Source organism: Centruroides sculpturatus, unplaced genomic scaffold (assembly GCF_000671375.1).
Source record: "Centruroides sculpturatus isolate CEXI.00-Female unplaced genomic scaffold, Cexi_2.0 scaffold228, whole genome shotgun sequence".
In the NCBI taxonomy this organism is placed as follows: domain Eukaryota; kingdom Metazoa; phylum Arthropoda; class Arachnida; order Scorpiones; family Buthidae; genus Centruroides; species Centruroides sculpturatus.
Window position 1 is genome coordinate 79,253 of NW_019384467.1, and position 20,994 is coordinate 100,246.

At 30.4% G+C, this 20,994-nt stretch overlaps 1 protein-coding gene across 1 annotated transcript in view; it reads right to left on the reverse strand.

Annotated features, from left to right (window-relative positions):
* The window catches only part of LOC111621074 (sorting nexin-25-like), a 70,222-nt gene extending 50,986 nt beyond the window's left edge, over nt 1-19,236 (reverse strand). The window contains exons 1-3 of the mRNA XM_023363132.1: nt 19,193-19,236; nt 16,937-17,109; nt 284-470 (exon numbers count right to left, since the gene is read on the reverse strand). Of these exons, the coding sequence (XP_023218900.1) occupies nt 284-470; nt 16,937-17,109; nt 19,193-19,236 (404 nt within the window). The remainder of the gene's footprint in view (nt 1-283; nt 471-16,936; nt 17,110-19,192) is intronic.
* Between the last annotated feature and the right edge of the window lie 1,758 nt (nt 19,237-20,994).

Consider the following 20,994-nt stretch of genomic DNA (forward strand, 5'->3'; position numbering starts at 1 on the left):
GTGATAAACCCTTATGTAAGATAATCTTTGTAAATATAAATCAAATACTGTACTATAATATAATATAAGAGTTAGAAGTATGAAATAATCGAATAATCTTTATCTTTGCTGTTTTTATTTTTTTCCTGAGCAACGCTGGGCTCATCTGCTAGTTCTATATAAAACCTAATTAATATGATTTGAAATAACTAAATATTTTGAAGAAAAACTCTACATCACAGCAAACATGTTTATAAATCATTTAAATAAATTAGTATATTCTAAAATATCAAATAAATTTTACCTTATCCGTTTAATGTCTTCTACATTCCCGCAGTCTTGTATTATACGAATAAAATCTTCAAATGTTTCGGCATAAGAATATGTCCTGTTATGATGTTCCATTTCTTTTTGTTGCCATTGTAAGTATCCAATGAGTTTACGATTGATATAATCAGGATCACATATGGTGTCAATCAGATTATAGACAACTAAATGTAATTAATATAATTATGTATTAAAATAAATAAATATTAACAATAAATATGAAACCATTATTTGTGTTAAGATAATTACTCATTGAATATTTTCAGTCCTTTTCATTGACCTTCATCAGGAGATAAATTCTAAAATTTAACAAGGAAGAACAGAGTCACTTGTATTCTAAAAACTGTTTTTACAACATATCCATTTATGGAATAATACAAATTTTTAAAAATGTGCATGTAGGTTATTTTTACATATTACAAAATATCACACAATATTTGACAAAATCAAAAATATATAAAATGTCTATTACTCATAGTGAAATAACCCAAGCCTAGAAACACTCTAAATTATACTTTTCATACTTATACTCTTGCCCCTGCCATTTGCAATCTAACTACTGTCCATCTTTTAGCATTCCCTTATACCATTCACTTTTAAATTTTATTTATTAATGCTTTCCAGGCTGGTGAAACCATGGTGTTTTCTTTATAATTTACTTCTTGTTTCTGTAGCCTTATGGATGTGCTATGCTTTGGCATATTTAATCCATTGCTTATCCTGAACATTTTGGATCATTTCTGCTTGGTTCCATTCTATAGTTACAGAATCTGGTTCTGTTCTGGCATAGGTCACTAAGGTTGTAACTGGCTGCTCCTTTTGGATGTTACATTTACGTTCTTTGATCCTCTGTTTTAGTAATCTAGTAGTGGCTCCTATGTAGTATAAGTCATTAGGCCTTTTACTGACTTTTATTGGTATTCTGTATGCACCAGGAATGCATGTTGGGCACATCAGGTTGGGGTCAAAAGAAAAACAATAAAGAAAATGATAAACAAATGGAGAACAGATGACATGGAGATGAGAAGACATGATATACAGAACGAGTTTGCTGTCATTGAATACATGGTAACTCTACACAATATCTACAGAGAAATCATGATTGAAATTATTTAATTATTTATGTTTAAAAGAAATGCCATGTTATACAGAATGCTAAAAAACAACAAAGAGGCAATGACCAGAAAATGTTCGATGAGTAAATATTTTACTGCATTAATAATGGTTCTGTTGTTTTTTGTTTTGATAGTGCAGCTACAGAAAGGATTAAATAAATATTAACAATAAATATGAAACCATTATTTGTGTTAAGATAATTACTCATTGAATATTTTTTAATATATCGCTTTAGGTTTCTTGCTTGTAGTAAATCCCCTTTTGCTTTTGTTTGTGGGCTGAACTCTTTATCTATAAAGATTAAAATTATTCAAGTAAAATTACTTTCACACGTGATTACTATGATTGACATAAGTAAATGCAAAATATTTTACTATTTTGCATTTACTTATTTTTTCTGTGTAAAATCCATATCAGAATAATTGTCTATTTCATTTACATAAATTTCACTGAAAATTATTACAACAAATATACTGTACTATTTTTATGATGTATTGTTTCATTTTAATCATTTTAATGATGCAGCATCTATTTTTCTCATTCTGCAACAAGAATGAGAAAAATAATTACATAAAGTTCACTATAAACATTAATTTAATATTGTGATTCCACCCTTAAAATATTGTTCACTTACATATGTAAAACTTTTTTTGATATTTTTAAAATATTTTATGTTCTTTTCAATCTAAACCAAGTACACTCATTGCCATAAAAATTAACACACCAAGGAGTTGTAATGTCACTGCAAAACTTGGCATGAAGATAAATCTCAAACAGATAAGAAAGTAATTATAGATATAGCATGATGGCTCATTGCATAATGTCAGCAGAAGATGTCAAAGTGCATCTCTCTTGGCCTATAAAAAAGAACACAAATGCATCCTGTCTGTAGTTTACCTATTGTAAAGACACTGTATCACTGAGATGCCTTTACATCATAATTGAAGATCATATGAACAACTAACTGAGTTTGAGAGGAGATGGATCATTGGGTTGAGAGGAGATGGATGGTCATCTTGCTGAATAGCCTGCCACTAAACTGTTCTGACAACACTGTGAGCAGGTGTTGGGACCAGTGAACGAGAGAAAGCTCACACACATGGTGCCCAGGTTCAAGATGCCCTTGGCAGACCACTAGACTAAGAGGACTGCTGGTCTTCTGACAACACTCCACAGCTAACTGTATCATTGCCATCAATACATAGGTGGCACCATCATTACAGGCCCATGTCTGTCCATACCATTTCAAGGCACTTGGGTGAGGAACATTTGATAATGCAGCAGCCATTATGGAAAATATGGATAGTTTCCTATAGAAATTCCTGCTGAAAAGTATCCCTTTTGAGCGTGATGGCTTTGACATGGCTAATCATCACTCCTCCTCATGTTTTGTCTGTAATCTTAAAATTTTGGATAATGATTTACTTTTGTGCTCAGTATTTGAAAAATGCTCATTTTTATTGTTATGGTGTTGGTTATGCTACTTTCCATAAATTTAGTAAAACTTATAAAAAAAAGTTGGAAATGTGGATCTTGTAGATCAGTGAAGACTACAAAAGGAAATGTAAATTCAACTTTGGAATTGGGACAAGATAATGATTTAGGTGAGCAACTTTACTTTATCTCTCCAGTTAGTAACAAACTGATTGATTGTAATAATAAGCAATGTAACCTAGTGCTCACTCCAATGACACCCAAGTGTAACAAGTCAACCCAGTTTGATAAATTATTTTTAGAAATTAAACAAATTTATAATTTATCTGGAGAATATAAATCAAACAAATAAAAGCATAAAGGATTTGATTCAATTTTTATCAGATAAATTTGATAAAATTAATGACCATATTAACTCTCTAGAGATAAACAATAAAAGACTTTTTACTGATATTTCAGATTTAAAATAAAAAAATTCTACAATGAAACGAGAATTAAATATAACACAAGAAAAATTAAGGTCTATGGAGCAAGATGTTAATAATTCAAGTTTAGAAATTGCTGGACTTCCTACTTTGTTAAATAAAAATTTAATTGATATTGTTTATAAAGTAATGACATATGTGGATAATATATTTGATTAATTATCTATTGTAAATGCCTATAGGCCTAAACTCCTTTCAAGAAAAAGAAATTCAATGCCATGTAAATTAAAGCCGACTATAGTGAAATTAGCTAATATTATATCAAAGCAAAAAATTATTGATAAAATTAAAAAAAATAAACTCAACATTACTTCTAATGCATGTAATATAATTAATGAAGAACATAAAATTTATATAAATGATCATCTTACACCATATGATAGAAATCTTTTTTTTTTTTTTAAACTAGAGTTTTAAAAAAGGAGGGGAAAATACTAAATACTTGGACCAAAAATGGNTTGGCAGTTTGCAATTGTTGTGGAGCACATATCCTCAAAGCACAGCCAGGGTGTTTTGACTTTATCATCTGCTGCAACTTCATAAGCATTCTGATCTAGTGAAGTGGAGAAACGAGCATTCACAGTTGCTCCTTTCTCCAGGAACTCAATAAAGAGTGGCCCATGTTGATTGAAAAACAATGTCATCATTACCATACCCACATTGTCCTGTATGGCCTTGGACTTCTTTGATAGCATGAGTCAGCATATTTTCATTGACAGCTCTGCCTTTTTGTTTCAGGCTGGTAATGATGACACCATGTCTCATCCCATCATTATGTATGATATAAACAAGTCACTCTGTAGCTGATATTGCTGCAGATGCTGCAGAACAATAAAAATGCAATAGCTCATTTGATCATCATTAAGGTTATGGGAAATCCAATAAGTATGGATTTTCTGATACTATAGTCCATTAGTGATAATGTGATGGATGATGGTATTGTGAATAACACACACTAATGACGCATGTGATTTCATCCACAGTGGGGCACCAGTTACCTCAAATTAAGTATTCCACATGCACAACAACATAGATTTTTATGGTTGTCCCAGCCAGTTGACATTATGACTGAGGAAAGTGCGGCCTTCTAGGAACCATTGTCGCCATATGTGCACTTGTGTCTAGTCCATGCAATAATCAAAGTACACTGCTTTCATCCATTTATGAATCTGCTTGCTTCCAACACCTTCCACTGTTAAAAAATATACAATGTGCTTTGTCTTTGCTGGCTTCCATTTTAATGGTAGGACAGTGAGTATCCTGTCACCAACAGTGTTTGCATGCACTATATATCACATGATGCATTACATTGTGTCATGTGACTGTTAAGTAGGTTGTCAAGTATACTATCTTCCTTTCCATGAGGCAAAACTCACCAGGGCCGTGTTCAGTAATGCAAAATTCTTGCTAAGTCTAGTTAGGCTGCGATGTTGAACTCATTTCTGACTACTGCTTGACTCCTTCCACCGCCAGAATTCTAGCTAGTTCAGTCAGCTTCTTTTATCTATGCTAACTTCTACTAGTGACATCATTGTTTTTGTCTCGTCATACGATTTGCAAGATGGCTGCTCATGTTGGAATAAACGTATCTTATTATAACAATCACAAAGTTATTCTCTCATTCTAAGTCATTAAATCAATCTAAAATGACTTCAAAATGTAAAATATCATGTCTGTATAACAGATTCAGAATACATTTTAATGAAAGATAGCAATCCATTTCGTTGATTAAAATAAATAATTGCTTCATTAATTTCATCACGATCTGACGCAGCTTTCATTTGAATAATTGTATTATTACTTCATCCTTTTTGACCAGTTTGTTTGCGACAATTGTTGCAATCATAATTTTAACTTCATCCACCATTTTGTTCAGTTGTCTAAAAGAATAATCGTTCAATGATGCTCAGAACATTCTTAGCTCCGCCCACTAAGCCACTCAGAATTCTAACTTAGGTGTTCTGCATTACTGAACACGGCCCAGGATCACCATCACATTTCTACTATCACTTATATTTGATAACATTCCTGAAAGTCCTGATAAATTCGAAGCAATATTGCCATGATAATATATAGAAAAAATAAACATTGGCACAGAAAGACACTTCAAGTTCTACTTTGTGCCTTAAAATTGTTGCATGAACCATACAATGATTTGACTGAACTTAGAACATTAAGCAATATCAGTAAATGAAGTTTTGGGCAATGGGTTTGAGTTAGTAAAGAGAAATGAAATCAGGGAAATAGGCAGGATGTCCATGTTTCCTGTAGTTAAGCATGTCCTTGTAAATATCAAATTTATAAAAAAATTATTAAAATTGGTTTGGTTTATTTGGTTACAGTAACACAACATGTAAGCAATCTGCCAAGGCGGATGCATCCTGAAAAGGTTTTTATGTAAAGTTGGCCCCAATTTAAGTGTTACTAACACAAAGAAAAACCCAGAAAACTCCATGTGGCCAGTCTATTGGCCATGCACAAACCCATGAACAACTACTGATGTTCAATGGTTTTATCCACTCGTTACTATAGGATACTTATTGAACTGCAATTTGAAAAAATTGTAAACTATAAATTCCCACTGTCATCCATTTGTCTCTATCCTTCCTTAATCTGAGAACAAAGTTAGATAGATGAAAGTTGAGACCAGATATGGAAATCATAAGAGAAAGAGAATCAGATTAACTATACATAAACTATACATAAATGGGAAAAGTATGATGTATGGGGGTAAAACACTACTACATCCCATGCAGGCAAGTGCTATGTGCTACCTTTCACAGTAATGGCACATCTATTTCACACTATATCATTATCAAAGTAATTCAGTAAATATATCTTTTTAAATTATATCCTTTTTTTGTAAGAATTATATCTAATTAATTATTTTGTTAAATTTTTTTTCAATAGATGGCTCTACATCAGCGTTTCTCAAAGTGGGCGATAACGCCCCTTTGTGGGCGCTGGAGGCTTTCAAGGGGGCAGTAGAAGGCTCAAAGAAAATTGGGGGGCGTTAAGGAAATATAGAGGGGCGACGGCAGACAAATTCTATATAAAAAAATTTGACGGAATATTTATAAAATGTTGTCATTTTATATATTTTTTATTTTTTATTAAAGGTCACAACTTTAATATTTCTAACACATTGACTTTTATTTTAGCTCAACGTTTCTCAAAGTAAGCAATAACGCCCCCTTCTGGCGCGATGAATAGATCTATGATAGAGGCAGGGTATTGAACGGTGACCAAAGGCAAAATTGGGGCTGATAAGAGGAAACATTGCGTTTAATGGTTTCCAGATGATGAGAACAATGTACAGTAAGGGCACAAAGTGTGAGATTCATAGAAAAGTTTTCCTAAGAATATTTCCAATCTTTTTCTCACACAAGAGAAAATGGGTTGGGGGCGTTGGGTATAATTTTATGGAACAAAGAGGGCGGTGGATCGAAAAAGTTTGAGAATCACTGCTCTACATGTAAAGCCATCAATCAAACATAAGCAGAAATTAATTAATATATAGAGATCCAATTGATAATTTGGCGTGTGATATATGACATTATTTAAGTTAGAAGTATTTGAATGTAACTGCCAAGTTTCATAGCAATTGGTTAAATCGCCTAGACATGCATAGCGAACAAACATCCCCATTTATACATATATGAATATGAATGAATGTGAATGTACTGTACATATGGATTTATAATTCAAGTTAGTGAATGGGATATACAGATTTAGATTTCAAATTTAAATATTAATAATTAATAGTTTTCTCAAAATTTATTTAAATTATATTATTATTTACCTTTAACATTTGCTGAAGAACTGAATTTTCAACATTTAATTTTAATTGATATTGATCTGTTTCTTTTTGAGATAAAATAGATTTAACAGCAAATGCAATTCCAGCAAAAGTTGCTCCTGCACACATAACTATTTTTATAAAAATATCTAATTTTCCCCAATAATGAAGACCAGCACCAGCTAAAATAGCAACCACACTTCCCTAAAAATATAAATATTTTTACATATTAAAATATTAAAGCATCTTTTAAACAAAATTATAAAAATATTTGAAGTTTAAAAAATAAAATAATAGTTTTTTTCCATATAATTAATTATAAAAGAACAGTACAAATATTTTTTGTACCCATTGAGGAAGGAACATATTTGAAATGCATTTGGGATATAATAAAAAGAATTAAGGAACCTACATAATATTTTCTTTGTTCCTTATAATAAGTATAATAAGTCCCGACTCTGATACATGGCCCAAGTAGGCATAAATATTAAACAAATTCCAGACAAACTATTTCAACAAACAGTAAGAATGTTTTAAAAAATTCTGTTAATTTTGATGTCAAATTAATAGTTGAAAATAATAAATCATCACCTTCTGCAGTTTTATTTTAGCAAAATATTTAAGTCAGTTTCTAAAATAAAGAATGGAATATCATGCATTTGATAGATTATATTCAAACTGGTTCACCTATCATTACTGTATATTTGTTGTCATCAGTTATCATTTTATATAAAAGAAGGTAAAGAAAATAAGGTCATATATATAGTCCATATTTGATATTGACTTTTATATTTTAATAAATCAAAATGTCTTTTTAGGTTTATTTTAATTATTTTTGGTGCTCTCTGCCTACAGGCACTAAGAGGAGCATTTTTATCAAGTCCATTATGAATTCAGCCAGGCCCCAACATATCCAAATGGACTATCCACCCCAAAAAATTCGAGGTTTTTTGGCTCATTTAGATTTAATCCTGGGTCCTCACCAAGCAGAAGGCTTAACCACATAACCATCTGGCTATCAATCAAAATGCTATTAATAATAATTTTAATATATTCACATAACAAGCAAACATTTCAATGTTATCAGACTAAAATATTATTTCTATTAAATTAAAAAATTCTTAAAATAATAATAAAACAGTTTTCTAATTAGACATAAATTGTTGTGATTCTTATATAATTTATATTTGAATTATATTTGAAAAATTTCTGATTATTTAATATACACTAAAAGTGAATTTTTAACGTACCTTGATTAACATTTGATAATCCTCAAGTAATTTCATATTCCAATTAATTGCTCCATTTCATTTATTAAATCAATTTATTCTTCTTTGGAATTTCATTATTATTCTGTAAATATTAAAATTTATCAAAATAATATAAAATTGTACTTTGTACTTGTATAATACAAATTGTAACAATGTACAAAATACTTCATGCCATTACACTGTTTTACAAACAAATTTTATATTTTTATTTATGATTAATAGGATAGAAGTATACTGAATGATTAATGGTTTAGAAAGTGAAAATTCTTTGTACTTAAAAATAAACAGATATTGGATGGAAAAGTAAAGAATTGAAAGTAGAATCGATTGAATTTTGTATTTTTCCACAAAAAAATGGCTAAAATTCTAAATATGTGATGAAAACCTATATTAAAATATATTACTACTTAGCATATTATATAATAAATAATAATTAAAAATGAAAGCTTCAATCTACAAGAAAACCAAAGTAAAGATGATGGAAAAATTAGTTAAATTAACAACCCCTTTATTAACAAACAATTATTATTAAAGCAGATGAAAAATATTTTATTCTATCTTTCTCATACAAATCTTAGGGTGTGACTATGCAGATTCAAGCAAGCAAATTTTCCAGACAAGTGAGAATATGTGGCGAGAAGAGATGATGATATTTCACACACTGTTTCTCACTCTCATCTGTGCGATCATAACAAACAAGTGAGAAACAGTGAAACATCATCACCTCTTCTTGCTTGCTCACATCTGCATAGTTGCACCCTTATATTTTACAAAGACATTGATGTTTGTATGAAGACCAATGTTATTAATTGCTCGAAAACAATTAAATATTAAAATAATAACAGAAAATGACAACAATATCATATTTTCAAGAGTTCTAACTTTAAAATAAGACAATTTTATTCTATAATATCATACAATTAGTAGAATTTTGTAATACAGCAAGAAAGTTAATATAGAACAGTAATAATACACCAGAAGGTAAGATTATATTAATGTGAAAAAAAAATATGTGACTCATTAGAAAATAATTCTACAATTCACATTTATTATTGAAGTTGTTAGATTACCAGTATTGTATATGTATATATATATTATACAGAATATAATATAATATATATATGAGTTTTTTTTTTTTAATTTTATTGAAATATACAAAAAAAAATATCTTAAACACCTTTCATTATCAGCTCGAGAGCTTGTTCCATTTTATATTTTTCATTACTACAAAACAAATGAAATATTTAATATTAATNAAAAAAAAATATCTTAAACACCTTTCATTATCAGCTCGAGAGCTTGTTCCATTTTATATTTTTCATTACTACAAAACAAATGAAATATTTAATATTAATGAATAAAACACGTGAAATTTAATAATCTATTACTAATGTTAACATCAATGTTGATTACTTTACAATTAACACCGAAGTTAATGAAATAACTTTGCTATAAATGAAGTCAAGTCTACTAACTTCTCGAAAACGTAACGGTTAAAATAAATGTGCATCAGGTAAATGTAAATTGGGTTATTTCACTTTTAACACACTATCAACACATCCATACTTCCTACGTTAAATAAACACACTACGATCAGCGCCCACTGGATATTTTACATAAGTGCTTAGATCTTTATTTAAATATTCAGAAAAATAAAATATATTATAAACTTTTGTATTTAATGTAATTTAAGTGGTAAAAAATATTATATTTTTACTATAGCATTTTTACAAAAGATTTTGTTTTATTTAAACAAATCATATGAAATGTTTCGGACGTTACGTTTAACAACTTCGATTACATGCGCGGCCATTACAACCCATCCAACACGGATCATTTTTCAAATACTAGTACACCAGTTTAATTAATAGTCGTTGACCATTCTCTCTTCCATGAGGAGGTCAATGCTATTTTTGTTTGAATTACTTAAACCCCTTCAGCAAAATTCCCTTCTTTCTACCGGCCCGGCAGTATGATGGTATTCGAATAGGAAAATTACATAATACAATATTACCGATCGACACAAAATATGTTTTAAGCAGTTTTCCAAGGTGCCGAGTCTAAATGTTTGATCCGTTTTACGAAGTTTGATTGGTTGGCAGATTATCGTTTGATATTCGGCTGTGAATGGTGCTGTTTCTTAGAGTTAACATTAGGACATTTTAAATTTTCTAAGATTTCGTATTTTGAGTTGGAGTCTACTTGACTCCAATTGAAAGTGGCAAGAAATTATGCCATTTCTTACCATTTAAAAAAATTTTTACTCCTCTGCTGTACACAATTTAAGGGCTTAATTGTTGACGTGTGTCAGTTTAAATATTGTATCTGCACGTTTTAATAATTAAAGTTCTAACCATTAAACCGAAAACCAAAGCAGAAGAAAATATACACGATTCGTAACGAAAGACAAATATAAGAATAAAAGTAATTTTAAAAACTTACGAATTTGTATTGATAAAAGACACGAAATAAAAAACGATAAAACAGAGATTAAACTGAAGTAAAGTCGGTTGTCTCCGCGAGTACTTTGTTAAATTTAATATTAATTTATTGAGAATTTTTCTGATATTAAATGAAATTTATAATTTTATTTTTGAGCATATTTCTCGTGTACTGCGCGATCTGTGTAATGTACTGTGCCGTGCAATGTAGAATACAGCCGAATATAGAATAAGGTTTAAAAATTGCAGCAAATTTTCTTACATATGTTTAGAGCAAATGAGAATTGGAATGAGATTTAAGAAATTTAAATACGTCTCATCCCAGGGCCGTGCCGTACTATGATGCAGAGATGCGACCGCATCAGGCGGCACCGTAATGGGGTGGCATAAGCAACATTTAAGAGGTGGCATTTCGAAGACTTGCATCATACTGAGAAAATCTACATCACGGCTCTGTCTCATCTTATAAAATGTAAACTCGGGCCAATTTAAGTTTTTACTTCTTTACGCTAAACCACTTGTTAGGACTAGAATCGGAATAAAATAAAATAACAAGTAAGTGATTATAAATCATTTGTTTAAGACAAATTTATAAATTACTGCATTTGCAGATTAGACCGACGTTGCTCAGCAAATATTAAGATTATTCGATTATTTCGTATTTGTAATCCTTCTATTAGATCTTATAGTATTTGATTTATGTTTACTTAGGTAAATATTGTGTTCAATCTGACACACTTTAAAAATTCGTTAAATTGTGTACAGTAGAGGAGAAAAAAATTTTTTAAATGGTAAGAAATGGTACAATTTCTTGCGGGTCAAATAGACTCCAATTGAAAATACGAAATCTTAGAAAATTTAAAATGTCATATATTTTCCTAATGTTAACTCTAAGAAACAGCACCATTCATAGCCGAATATCAAACGATAATCTGCCAACCAATCAAACTTCGTAAAACGGATCAAACATTTAGACTCGGCACCCTGGAAAACCGCTTAAAACATATTTTGTGTCGGCCGGTAACCTTGTATTATGTAATTTTCCTATTCGAATGCCATCATACTGCCGGGCCGGTAGAATAAAAGGGAGTTGCTGAAGGGGATTCAAGTAATTCGAACAAAAATAGCATTGGCCTCCTCATGGAAGAGAGGATGGTCAACGACTATTAATTAACACTGGTGTACTAGTACTGTATTTAAAAAATGATCCGCGTTGGATGGGTTGTGATGGCGCCGCATGTGATCAAAGGTGCTACCTTTAACGTCCTAATCTTCGTGTGACTTGTTTAAATAATTAAAAAAATCTTGTCAAAATGCAAGGATCGTGAGCCCCACATGGTACTGACTGACCGGACCTTAGTCAGGGGGCCCGGTATGAAGATGGCCAACTTGTACTTTTTGCTTTGCTTGGATTTGCTTGTGGAATATTGAGTCAATTCAATTGGAATATTTAATTCTTGACATAGTTTAATTAATATTCTAATATACTATTATTAACTTAATATAAACAATCATAAAAGTATAAAAATTACCTTTCTGAGTCACAAGGAAAAGCAGAAAAACTTTTATCAGAATTTTCCCGTTTACAATTATGGTAATTTGCTTTGGCAAAAGCCAGAAAATTTTCTGCGAAGTAATTTAATCGATAGTTTCTTGGGTTTTGTCTCGTTGATGTGCTTTGTTTTTCAATTTTTGTCATTCTTTCAGTTCTTGTGTTGGTTCCTATTTTATTTTTGTTTTTAATTAATGTCGTGTTTGTCATTGTAAAATTTGTCGATGTAATTCCTCTATTGTCTCTAATAAATCTATTCTACGTTTTTGTAAACGCGTGCTTAATTTATGAATGAAACTAATAATTGTTGTCATTTAGCTGCCTTATATCTCAAAGCGGCCACGGGTACCAAGTAACTAGGTATCTCGCCTACCACTAATACCACTAACGTCTCGTATTCGAATGTGAAGGGGGTTCGTCAATGATCCTAGTCTTGGAGCCATCTGTAAGATGTGGGAGCCATGGCGAGAATAATTGCTTTTATGTAATAATAAAGTATTATATTTTGGCAACGGACTGTATAAACTACGTGGGAAGCTGAACCCTATTTAAGTGTTACAACCCGAAGAAATCCAGGAAAACTCCACGTGGCCAGCCCGTTGGCCATGCTCAAACTCACTACTATCTACCAGAGTTTGGTGGTTATAAAACCACCAAACATCATTCGACTACTGGAGGGCACTTATTATAATTAAAAAAGTGTCGTTCAGAAATGAAAAAACCCTAGTCGTTAGATGTGGAAAATTACTTATATAGGGGAAGGTGGTGCAAGATGGGGCCATGGGGTAAGACGGGGACATCTGTTTATTCGTGGTTAACGCGCTTTCATTTAGCTATTTTTGGGAAACTAAATGCCAACCTCAAAAGAGATCACTAGACGACAGAACGCCCGAATCGCTCTCTTCGTTTGGAAGTAAGATAGTTTTCCACGTTTCAACAATACTTCATCTAATTTTACGCTCGCTACAAAGTTTCTACAAAGTAAACATCATTGTGAACTTTTACATTACCTTTTAGATGAAGATATTATGGTATTCGAAGTAATTCTTTAAGACTGAAATTGTTTAGTTTTGAAATAAAGTTGACCCGTGTTTGCAGTCAGTATGAAAAGTGCACGTTGGGGCAAGATAATGGGGGCAAGACGGGGTACCCCGTCTTGCCCCTACCATCTTGCCCAAAGTTGGCCACGAATTCTGCCGCTGGCTAGAGGCACTGCAATATAATGTAGCGAACTAGTTTTAAATTCGTTGTCATTGATAATTCTATATTATTTTTTCGAATATATAAAATAATAAGTTTAAAAATGATCTTTTTATAGAAAATGAAATATTCCACTTTTAAATCATATCTAACTGTAATAAATTTATACAGTTTATTATTTGTTTTTACGTTTTATTTTATTTGTGAAAACATTTTTTTAATTTAAATACTATCTTAACAAGAAATAAAATGTGAAATAACAATCGAAATAAAATTTTTTTTCCACAAAAAAAAATATCGTCTGCTTAAAAAAAGCGAAACTGAGCATGCGCGAAGTGACAGTATCGTCTGGTAAAGTAAATACGAGTAAGTTCAAACTTTTATATTTATTTATTCGGAAAATAATAATAAATGTAGCCGCTGTGATAAATGGGCGCATTGTTCTTGTGCCAATATCGAAGAAAACGACAGTTTAACCATTTTAATTTGTTTTTCTTGTATATAAAAATAATATTCTCGTCTTACCCCACGGGTGGGGCAAGATGGTGCATTTACATATAATTTTAAAACATTAAATTTTCTTGTTTTTAAAAACGTTTTTCAAAAATTAAATTTTGTATTATATATATCCAAATGTTGTAGTTGCTGAGAATAAAAAAATTATTGTTCTCATTAAAGTTCATTGCCATCTTATGACTTTTCAAATCTTAACGTCCTCATCCTGCCTCACTTTCCCCTACTTATTATAGACTTTTCAAAGAATAATACTTTCGAATCCACGCAGGTAAGTGCTATGTGATACCAGTTGCAGTAATGATATAGCGTGTTTATTTCGCGCTATATCATTGTAGCAGTAATTAAATGAATATAATATATATATATTTTTAAAATGATATTCTTTTTTATAATAAATATACAGGTATTTAGTTTATTATTTTGTTAAAATTTTGCCAATAGAAATTGCAAAGTTGTTCTTAGTAAAGAAAAAAAAAATGCCGAATAGTTTCCCCTAGCAAATATTACGTCCCTCCATCTATAATTGGCTGTGAGTGAGAGGAGATTTTAGTCTCGAATCCTGTCTTTTCTCTAATTATCCTACGAATTCTTTTCAAAACAATATTATCTAGACAATATGATGGTTGCGTATGTCATGTCAGTAATGAATTTATAATTAATACAAGCAATAATGTTGTTTAGACTAGATACTTATGCATATTACTGATCGTTCAATTACTACTAATAATATCACTTCTCTCAGTGGGAAAACATCAAATTTCAAATTCCCCTATGTTTTATTTTATTTATAATTCCATCTCATAATCTTACAATATTAATTTTTTATAGAATAATTCATTTTTAGGCACGTCTATTCATAAATTTAACAAATGTCTATTCATAAAGGCTTGTAACTATGACCCGAAACTGATACAAATTCAGTTGCCGCGATTGGGCTGTTCGCCGTAGCAGCATAATTTAGAACTAATGCTTACCAGGGAGCTAGACTCTTGTAGAATGCACATAGTTTAAATAAAAAAATTAATAATAATAAATAAGTATTTCAATGGTGATGTGTCGAAAGCATATCATGCTTTCGACACATCACCATTGAAGATATCATGGCTCCTTGTTTATGGCACTTTTGAAATAATGGTTACCAATTTCTCTATTTTGCATTTTCGTATATGTTCCTGAATACTGGAATACAAAATCAAACAGAATCTTTTCAGCTCCCAGTAACTCTCGGAAAATTTCTTTAGCCTTTGATTTGCCAATGAATTCCGTATGATCACGAATGGGCAAATTACATTTTTCAAGGAATTTCGTGATGGACATCACACAAATCAAAACATTCCTTCATCAGAACTCAGTTTCAAGAATAATTTCTTTCTGGATATCAGTGGCAATGGTTTTTGCTATGCTCAATCGCAATTGAAGTTCCATTCAAGTTTGGCTTGCAGTATTATGCATAATTGAGCAATCATGCACACTCATATCACTACCTAAATTTTCTGTCTATATCCATTTTTTCAAAGTTATGTATGGAAAGAGACTTCACGGCCTTTACAACCATTAGGCTACCTTCCTTATGGCAAAGCATGGAACCGCTATTCTTCTAAAGCCGCTCTGTGTTTCAAAATAGCCTTTTGTCTTTTTTTTAACTTTGAGTTAAAAAAAAGACAAAAGGCTATTTTGTCTTTTTTTAAACTCAAAATTATAGGCCTATACAAAGTTGTAAAAATCTTAAAGAAAAACCCAATAGAGTAGAACTCTTTTAAGACAAATCAATGGAAGAAAACTTAGTGATTCCTGAAAAAGAAGCTGATTTTTCTGTTTTCTGAATTGGATAAAGTGTATTGAAGATCGTGAAGATCATTTTGGAAAATATTCAGAATAATCCTAATGAGCTATGATAGAAAGTAGGGTTTCTCAAACGGGATTCCGGGATCCCGGGATCCCGGTTGTTTTTTTAACCCGGGAAATATCCCGGGAAATTTTTCTTATCCCGGGAAATCCCGCAAATTTCTTAAAAATTCACTTTTTTTCTTATTTTGTGTTNTGCACCAGGAATGCATGTTGGGCACATCAGGTTGGGGTCAAAAGAAAAACAATAAGGAAAATGATAAACAAATGGAGAACAGATGACATGGAGATGAGAAGACATGATATACAGAACGAGTTTGCTGTCATTGAATACATGGTAACTCTACACAATATCTACAGAGAAATCATGATTGAAATTATTTAATTATTTATGTTTAAAAGAAATGCCATGTTATACAGAATGCTAAAAAACAACAAAGAGGCAATGACCAGAAAATGTTCGATGAGTAAATATTTTACTGCATTAATAATGGTTCTGTTGTTTTTTGTTTTGATAGTGCAGCTACAGAAAGGATTAAATAAATATTAATTAACATGATTATTCATAACAAAAAACTTACAATTAAATATTTCAGTTTAAATAAAGATTTTTCCATTAATTTTTAATAAATCTATTCTATTAACTTAAAATATTCCTTAGCTTTTACATAGAATTTATGTCTATATTTGAGAAATTACTATATAATTCTGATTTTAATAAAATAATATTCTAAACTTTGCACTCTAAAATACTTACAAGATATTTCATTTAAATTAGTAAAAATTTATTATTTCATTTTATCATTATTTTAATATTTAAAATTAAAAATTACAGGAGAATGTTTTCAGTGAAGAAGAACCAGTACTACATTAAATAAAATAGTTTCTTTGAAAATATATGTTTATTCTGGTGATAGACTTGAAAGTAGCTTTATTTATAAATTTTTTAAAATTCTAACTTTTAAGCATACCTAAATTTGATATTATTTCTCTCAGTAAATGCCGAACGGGTTGACATCGAGAGTATCTTGAAGGAAGTAGCAAAATAAGAAGAAACTCTACTATTTTTCGTATATATTCTTGTTCATTCTTTTTAGTAGCAAGATAAGAAGTAAGGAAAAATGAGACTCTTTCTGGAGTTGGTCTAAAACAAATTTGAATAATGTAATGTAAATTTATAAAATTAAATTATATAAAATATATTAATAAAATCACTTAATATTAATAATCGGCCTTATACTAAAATGAAACAATTTATTGTAGCCGTATGGGATCACATTTATGGGTTACAGTAAATCCCCACTTTACGACCCTACTTTTATGGCAAACTTTCTAACGCGACTGTATAAAAGTTTATATTTAAATCCCTATTTCGCTCCCTTTACGCGTATTATGTAGTTAAAACTTTATTTCCAAGAAAGTAATCTCGATTTATGACATAGTTTATGATAAATAGAACGTCTCGCTTTACGACGGTGTAGAGAAAGTCGGGTTATAAAGATGGCAATGTGTATTTTAAATTGACGATTATAAAGGGTTTCTAGGGGGTTAGAGATTTTTACACTTTTTTATGCCATCTTACGCATCTCTAATCAAATAATAGTTAGAGAAACACCCGACAGAAGGAAAGACCAAACCTTCACGATGGAAGCACAACCCAATTTCACATGACACTCACACGAGTGTATCGAATATGTCACGTGGTACGAGCACGTTCTTACACTTGTTCGTGGTCTCATTACGACATTTGACGTCGTAATGACACCATCCCTTACGTCATGTAGCATTTATTGTTTAAAGAGACTAATAACTATGTAAATATGTAAGAAATTGCACTATTGGATGTGACTTTTTCGAAGCAAAACTATGTAAAAATTTAAGCTCTTTAATGCTTATTTTTTAATTTGGATAAATATTAAGAATGATCACGAATACATAAAGCTATTTATTTAATCTTTAATAACAAATAATACAGAAAAATAAATAAATTTATTTCTCAAGTCGACTTCTACTCAAGTAAGTTACTTATTGTGACAGTAAGAGCGCTAATCTTAGCGACAATAATTTCTGATTTTTAAAATTCTCACACAAAATTTTAATATCAAATCACCTCAGAGAATAAATTAAGAAGGATTAATTAAATATTCTTTTTAGAAATTCTACAACTTAAAAATTAGAATAAAAATCTCGTATGCTTCCAACACATCAATTGATAATTCTCTTGCTTAAAAAACATTTATTCATTTATTAATTTAAAAAACATCTCGTAAATAATTATTTAAGTAATTTATTAAAATTTCGATTCAATTAAAACATTTTTTTAAATAAATCATATCAATTTTTAAAATTTAAAAGCCAAAAGTCCGATAGATAATAAATTAGAAAATACTTAGAAGCTTCTTTTTTTTCTTTCTCTTATATATAAAAATTTAAGATACTTTCAAGAATCGATAAAAGAAGGTCTACGGGTATATTTTTCTACGGTTAGACGTTTTATTTTCGTTTAATAAAATATAAAAAATCGAAAATAAAAATACAGCTCTAGTAATAATCCAGGAAAGAGAAGACAGCTTTTTAGGTTATACTTGCGGCAAGAATTCTTCCCTCTGTCGATAACAACGAATCTAAAATCGAACTGAAGTAGTAATAATGGCGGCTTGTTTGATATTCTCTCGAAAAAGACTTTTTTATTTTATGTTTGTAAACCCTTTTCTTATTATTTAATTCAAAATGTATCGAATGCTTTCCATCCTCCCGATCCTCCTCCGCATCCTTTTTCTCTTTAATGTTTTTTTTTTTTTTACAAGTAGAGACAAATTCTCTTCAATAATGAATATATATATATATACGATACTTTCTTTGCTTTAAAAATATTTTATTAATATACTTTTTTTATTATTATCTGCGGCTTATACAATCGACATAAATCACTTCGAAGTTTGTATGCGTTGTAAGCTTATTATCCTAATTAAAAAAGAAACTTTGACCTATAACCTTTGGCATTTTGTAAAGTTAAAGGATGGAGGACGATAACTTAAAGTAAAGTTTAGAGAATTATTTTAAGATTGAGACTAAAACGATCAAATTGCCACTAGGATAATAGAATTTTCCAATGGAGGTTAGGAGTAATGCACTTGTATATAGAAGGAATCACTCATCATTCATCATTCTCCATGTCAAGATGAATAATGCCCCGGACAATTACTTTCCTTCTGGCTATTTCATACTCCAAATGATCGCTAGCTAATCCATAACAGGGAAATTTGTCCATCCCCCGATTTAAGTTACTCTTCCAAGAACTTCTGACTTTTTATTAAATATTATAACCTATACCAATACTTTAACATTAAATTAGTTTAAATATTTTATATACAAGATTTTTAAAGTAATTTATTATCGAGTTAGATAATTTAGAAAAACAAACGAGAATTTGTTCTCTTATTTGATGAGAGATGGCGACACTATTACTCGAAATTGCAGGCTTCCGTTATGTAAAAGAGACATGACGTCATAACTGAGTTACGAGTGGAAGTAAAATCTCGTTTAAATCCTCGATATTAATGGCGTGGATTTAAATATACGGAAATTAAATCGCGGAAATATTTGTCTCGTTGAATAGAATATAATCGAAATTAATTAAACACATTCCAAGCATTTATAATACTGTAGTAATTTTGAGAGGAAAAAATGCGTTTTTTTAATGCTGAAAACCATTTAATGGCGCTTCTTCGTTGTTTTCTTTGTCTTATATCGATTTTATTTTGTATGTAGTGCCGACGAGACCTAATAAATAGCAAGAACATGTACAAGAATCTATTCTCAGTCCACCTTACCTGATCTGGATGAGGTAGAAGGAAACAATGAACGAATTTTCTACCTTCCTGAAGTTAATTATTGCTATATTTACTGTGCTAAATGACATTTATCAGCATAAAAGACAATGTATTCGAGTTTCGGAGCGGTTAAATGTAATAATTAAAAAATTAAAGTGCTAGATAGAAAGATAAATATGCTCAGGTGATGCTGTAACTCCGAAACATCCGGAGGAAAATAGCGAGAAAATTCACCTCGTTGGAGTACAACACACAAACTGTTGTTGTTTTTTTATACTTTTATACACGATTCACGTTCGAATTTCAACAACAACCCATTCCCGAAAGCGGGCATTTTTGCTTTCCAATGGACTTTTTATCTACGTGGTCACGCTACAAAATCCAGAGCCAAGAGTAGAGACCACACAGAAATCACACACGTCTCTACCTATATACAAGAACATGACAGTCCAGAAATTAAACTAAAATAAATTTACTACAATTTAAAGCCGTCCAGAACTTTAAAAAATCTGTAAGAAGCTCCTAAATATATTTTCAAAATAATTATAATTTTTGCTAATAAATTTAGAAAAATTCGATTTTCCGATATAAAAAATGTTTAATTAAAAGTATTTATGAAAGATTACAAATGTTTTAATTAATTAAAGTTTATTTATGGCTCTTTACAACGATTTAAAGTTAAAAGATCGATTAAAAATTGGGGGAAAACGGAGAAAAATGAGGGGAAACGGAGGTATTTTTGTTTATTCCAAAGCGATTAAAACTCGCCTCACAATGGAAATGCGATCGTTAATATCAGGATTTATAGTTTTTTTTTTCCTTCTTCTTCTTCTTCTTGGGGATATTTTTATTAATGACATTATCGGAATTAAAGGAAAGGTTTGCTTCATCATTCGCCTAATTAGACTTCTAGCTCATTACTGAAACTAATTAACAAACGCAGTTCATCAATAAATTCTAGTTTAAAGGTGAAAACATTTTATGAGTTTGCTCATTTTCATTTTCTTTATTAAATGTAAACGCCAAATTAAACCAATATTTATAAACACAATACTTGACTCTTTCTTTCCTCCTTCTCCTCCTCTTCCTCCTCCTCCTCCTCTTCCTCCTCCTTTAAAGTTATAAAATTTAATTTATTTTTAAAATTCTTCTTTGTTTATAAATTATTTTGATTTATATTATATATATTTAAGATT